This window comes from Stomoxys calcitrans, chromosome 2 (assembly GCF_963082655.1).
Source record: "Stomoxys calcitrans chromosome 2, idStoCalc2.1, whole genome shotgun sequence".
NCBI classification, from domain to species: Eukaryota; Metazoa; Arthropoda; class Insecta; order Diptera; family Muscidae; genus Stomoxys; species Stomoxys calcitrans.
Genome location: NC_081553.1, coordinates 233845145 through 233851323, shown reverse-complemented (window position 1 = coordinate 233851323; position 6179 = coordinate 233845145). Strand labels below are relative to the sequence as shown.

The 6179-nt window shown below is 35.1% G+C and overlaps 1 protein-coding gene across 1 annotated transcript in view; it reads right to left on the bottom strand.

Annotated features, from left to right (window-relative positions):
* The window catches only part of LOC106095598 (arrestin domain-containing protein 17), an 11890-nt gene extending 5711 nt beyond the window's left edge, over positions 1–6179 (bottom strand). Inside the window, exon 1 of the mRNA XM_013262838.2 lies at positions 5961–6179. Within this exon, the coding sequence (XP_013118292.2) occupies positions 5961–6075 (115 nt within the window). The 5' untranslated portion in view covers positions 6076–6179. The remainder of the gene's footprint in view (positions 1–5960) is intronic.

Sequence of the window (6179 nt, the reverse complement as noted above, 5' to 3'; positions counted from 1 at the left end):
CCTAAGAAGAGATGCCGGGAAAAGAACTCGACAAATGCGATCCATGGTGAAGGGTATATAAGATTCGGCCCGGCCGAACTTGGCGCGCTTTTACTTGTTAATTATTAATAAAATTACCATTTGGTTTTAGGTCAAAGTATTTTCAAAAAGCTGTCGAATGGTTCGCTGGGTTGCGGTTTCTGAACATAGGAAGTCACCTTTAATGGCAGTGCCCTTAAAATCTCTGAAAAATTAGAGGTATTAGAGGAAAAAATGACAAATGGCAAATCATAGCTTCTGAATACATTCAATATCGGAGTGTTCACAACGCATATCTTATCAAATGGAATATGATATTGGCAAACTTTAATAATAAAATACCTCATTATCAATTTTTTTCATATTTTTCATATATTTGACTAGACTGGAAATGCGTTCGTATTCGAAATAAAATCCAAGTAATAACATTCAAAGTTTTTTTTTATCGCCCATGTTTGTACACATAAAAAAAAGTTCTAAATTTTTTTTCAAACCCATTAATGAACATTTTTGTTGTAATTCAATTAATAGGTAAAATTTACTACAACATATTGTAAAATCTTTAGATTAGTTGTGTTTGGCATTGTGTCTTTTTTCAAAGGACTAGAATTTCTCCATGTGTAGATATCGTTTTATCATTAGAGCAGCACTATTCATTTTGTACGTGAACGTTGGCATATTTTTCTTTTACTAGAGATAAGATAAAAAAATCTTCTTGTAAAGATTAATTAAACATTTTTATAATGAATCCAAATAAATATTTGCATTTAAATGTGTCAATACGATTTAATGGAGTATTTTTTTTTTCATGCAAAAAAGTCATAGCGCCGAAGCGATGGTTTTCCCCATAATAGGTCCTAAGTATGGTACAATGTGTTGCGAAATTGACAAAAAAAGAAACTACTGAATAGAAGTACTCCATTGCATCCAGTAAAAACTGGAACTATATGTTCTTCAATATATCGAACTTTCACTTTTGCACAGTATGCCACTGTAATGAAAGCTATTGAGGAATATATTACTTCCGATAAGAATTAGATAACATGCAATTTTTTGTAACAAAAAAATTATCTGACATTGGTTTAGGAGTTATCAAATAATTTTTTAGTCAGTATAAAATATTCATTACAGCTGTTTAGTGCATTTACATGTGGTATTTCAGGCAGAAATTAGGGTATTATAAAGACTCCTCAAAAGTTTCAGCGGATATCAAGCAGCAGTTTTTGTAGTTTTAAAACTATTTGAAGGCAGGACTATGCATCTGAGCACAAGCTCTCTTATTAAAACCTCAAATTGTTTTTAGGATTTTTTTAAAATTATAAACGCAAGTTTAAGAGTACCAGCTCTCACACCACTACACTATGGACGGAATTCGTAAAACAGTGGCAAAAAGTCAATTATTCAAAATGAGATGTTTATACCCTCCACCATTGGGAGGGGGTATACTAATATCGTCATTCTGTTTGTAAAACCTCGAAATATGCATCTAAGACTCCATAAAGTACATATATATATTCATGATCGTCATGACATTTTAAGTCGATCTAGCCATGTTCGTCCGTCTGTCTGTCCGTCGAAAGTACGCTCACGAAGAGGTAAGGCTGGGCGCTTGAAATTTTGCCCAAATACTTTTTATTAGTGTAGGTCAGTTGGGATTGTAAATGGGCCAAATCGGACCATGTTTTGTTATAACTGCCACAGAAACCAATAATGGGTCTTGACTTCTTGAGAGGGCGTAATTCTCGTCCAAATTGACTGAAATTTTACACGTGGTGTTTTGATATCACTTTCCACAATTGTGCTTAGTATGGTTCAAACCGGTTTTTAACCTGAAATAGCTGCCATATAAACCGATCGTGCGTCTTGATTTCTTGAGCCTCTAGAGGGCGCAATTCTCGTCCGAATTGATTGAAACTTTATATGTGGTGTTTTGATGACACTTGCAACAATTGTGCTTAGTATGGTTTAAATCGGTTCATTACCTGATACAGCTGGCATATAAACCAATCTGGTATCTTGACTTCCTGAGCCTCTAGAGGGCGCAATTGTTATCCTATTAGACTGAAATTTTGTACGGATTGTTTTGCTATGACTTTTAACAATTGCGCGAAGTATGGTCTAAATCGGTTTATAATCTGGTATAGCTGCCATATAAACCGATCCTGGATCTGGAATTTTTGAGCCGCTAGAGGGCGCAATTTTCATCCGACTTTGCTGAAATTTTGCATGAGATATTTTGTTATGGCTTTCAATAACTGTGCTAAGTATGGCGCAAATCGGTGCATAACCTGATATAGCTGCCATATAAACCGATGTGGGATATTGACTTCTTGAGCCGCTAGAGGGCGCAATTCTCATTCGACAACTGTGATTAGTATATAACCTGATATACAATAGCTGCCATATAAACCGATGTGGGATATTGACTTCTTGAGTCTCTAGAGAGCGCAATTATCATCCGATTTGGCAGAAATTTTGTACAACGGTTTCTGCCATGACGTTCAACATACGTGTCCGATATGCTCTGAATCTATCTATAGCTTAATACAGCTCCCTTATAAACCGATCTTCCGATTTTGCTTCTTGAGCCCCAACAAGGCACAATTTTTATACGAATGGACTGAAAAATTACACAATGGCGTCTACAATGTTCACCATTGAATTCATTTGTAGTCCGAATCGGACTATAACTTGATATAGCTCCAATAGCATAACAGTTCTTATTCATTATTCTTTGTTTGCCTAAAAAGTGATACCGTGCTAAAAACTCAACAAATGAGATCCATGGTGGAGGGTATATAAGATTCGGCCCTGAGTAATTGAGGGGCTGAATTTTTAACCCAACCCTGGCTCAAATTTTGCATGTTGAGTTCGGTTATTACTTCGAACACATGTGTCGAGTTCGGTCTGAATCTGCCAGCAACCTGATACAGCTCCCATATAAGCTCAACCCACGCTATGAGCTTACGGAAGGCAAAATTTAGAACCGATTAGACTGACATTTTATATATAGTGCTCTATTATCACTGAAAAAGTCCAAGAAGATTTATAAAATCGATCCATGGTGGAGGATTTACAATAATCCGTCTGGCAGAACGTAACTCTTTTTTTCGCTAGCCGAGGTTTAAGTTCTTTACAAACCTTAAAGACAGACAGGGAGACCGCATTAAATCGATTTTAAAAGTCACTACAAATTTAAATATCCAATAGGGCCCAAGTTGAATATTTCAAAGAGCAGCACATGAACTGAAAAAGTTCCTACGCTAAAGCGTTAAAAAACCAGTAAGGAAAGGCAAAAGTTGGGCGGTGCCGACTGTATAATACCCTACACCTACACTATAAGTGCAATGTAGGACCTATATCCAATTCTGAACTAATTCTGTTGAACCTCGGCGAGCAAATATGTTTAAATTTTAAAAACTACGTTTGACAAATGATAGCATTATGGCAAATTATCCAAAATCTGACGAACATATATATGAGAGCTATACCTAAATGTGAACCGATTTCGAGCAAACTCCTCAGACACTATGGCAGTCGTCGAGGAAAGCGTTTTACAAAATTTTTGCAAGATGGGTCAATAAATACGTTGGCTGTGACTCTAGAAGTTAAAATCGGGCGATACATATATGAGAGCTATATCTAAATCTTAACCGATTTCCCTTAAATTTACCAGTAATATTGAGAGTCAAGAGTAAATCCCTCCTGACAAATTTCGAGAACATCGGTTAACAAAAGGCCATTTTCTTGCAATATTACTGGAAATCGGACGAACATATATATGGGAGCTAATCTGAACCGATTTCTATAGAATTCACCAGTAATATTGAGAGTCTGAAGACAAATTTCGAGACAATCGGTTAATAATTGACTATTTTATTGCATTATTACTGCAAATCGGACGAACATATATATGGAAGCTATATCTAAATCTGAACCGATTTCTATGAAATTTACTAGAAATATCGAGAGTCATAAGAAAATCCTTCCTGCCAAATTTCGAGAGAATCGGTTGACAAATGACCATTTTATTGCAATATTACTGGAAATCGGATGAAAATATATATGGGAGCTATATCCAACTCTGAACCGATTTCTATGAAATTAACAAGAAATATCGAGAGTTATAAGAAAATCCTTCCTGCCAAATTTCGAGAGAATCGGTTGACAAATGACCATTTTATTGCTGTATTACTGCAAATCGGACGAACATATATATGGGAGCTATATCTAAACCTGAACCGATTTCTATGAAATTCATCAGTAATATTGAGAGTTATAAGAAAATGCTTCCTTCCAAACTTCGAGAGAATCGGTTGACAAATGATCATTTTATTGCTGTATTACTCCAAATCGGGCGAAAATATATATGAGAGCTATATCCAAATCTAAACCGATTTTTATCAAATTCACCAATAATATTGAAAGTCTGAAGAAAATCCTATTCAACAAATTTCAAAAGAATCGGTCAACAAATGACCATTTTACTGCTGTATTACTGGAAATCGGATGAACATATATATGGGAGCTATATCCAAATTTAAACCGATTTCCATGAAATTCGATAATAATATTGAGAGTCAAAATAAAATCTTTCTTGCCAAATTTCGACAGAATCGGTTAACAAATGACCATTTTATTGCATTATTACTTCAAATCGGACTAACATATATATGGGAGCTATATCCAGATCTGAAGTGATTTTTTCCAATTTCAATAGACTGCGTCTCTAGGCCGAAAACATGCCTGTACCGAATTTTAAGACGATCGTATGAAAACTGCGACCTGTACTTTGTACACAAATTAATATGGACAGACAGACGGCCATAGCTAAATCGAATCAGAAAGTGATTCTGAGTCGATCGGTATACTTATCAGTGGGTCTATCTCTCTTCCTTTTGGGTGTTACAAACTAATTCACTAAGTTATAATACCCTGTACCACCGCCGTGGTCTGTCTGTCCGTCTGTCCGTCTGTCCATGTTAAATTGTGTACAAACTACAGGTCGCAATTTTCATCTGATCGTCTTCAAATTTGGTATGGACGTGTCTTTCGTCCTAGAGACGAAGCCTATTGAAATTGAAAAAAATCGGTTCAGATTTGGATATAGCTCCCATATATATGTTCGTCCGATTTGCATTAATACTGTAATAATTGTGTCATTTGTAAACCGATTTTCTCGAAATTTGGCAGAAACGATTTTTTTATGACTCCCGACATTACAGGTGAATTTCATAAAAATCGGTTCAGATTTGGATATAGCTACCATATATGTTCGTCCGATTTGCAGTAATAATGCAATAAAATGGTCATTTGTTACCCGATTCTCTCGAAATTTTGCAGGAAGGATTTTCTAATGACTGTCGACATTATATATATGTTCTTCAGATTTTGGGTAATTCGCAATAATATTGTTATTTGTTAACCGTAGTTATTACAGTTCGAACATATTTTTGCTCGCCGAGATCCATCTAAAATGGTTCAGAATTGGATATAGCTCCCACATTGTACTTAAAGGGTATGTGTAGGGTATTATACAGTCGGCACCGTTTGACTTTTGCCCTTCCTTACTGGTTTTTTCACTCATAACAAACAAAAGTTCTGTTAAAATTAATTATTCCAACACGCTCATGATTTTAAGGCAGCACCGAGCACATAGAGTTGCAACGAGAATGCTTTTGACATAGTTAAAGCAGAGACGTATACAAATTTTCATTTTTCTGTACTGTGGATCTTTTTTTTTAAATATTCAACTTTTTTTGCCAATTTCAATACGTGAATTTTTATATATAATATATACTTAGATTATTTTTTGTTTATCAAATCTTATCATGTGAGTGAGTCAGTATAATTTTAATAATTTTTTTTTTTCATCTCATTTTCAATTCTAATGGCGTTGTTTCATTCTACTGAAGCTCCAATAGCGTTTACTTGAAAAATACCTTTGAATTTTTTCGATTTATTTAAATTTATAACAACTTTGCCCGTCAACAGTTGACCTGTAAAATAGGTCCCGTACTCATTTTGATCGAACGATATAACACAATTGGCGGCCATCACTGGAATTTTTCCGTTCCTCTTAGCCAAGGTTCAATAACGACATATTCGCGTATGCTCCGTAGCAGTTAAGCGTAAGGCTTTTTGTTATTAACTGAAATTTT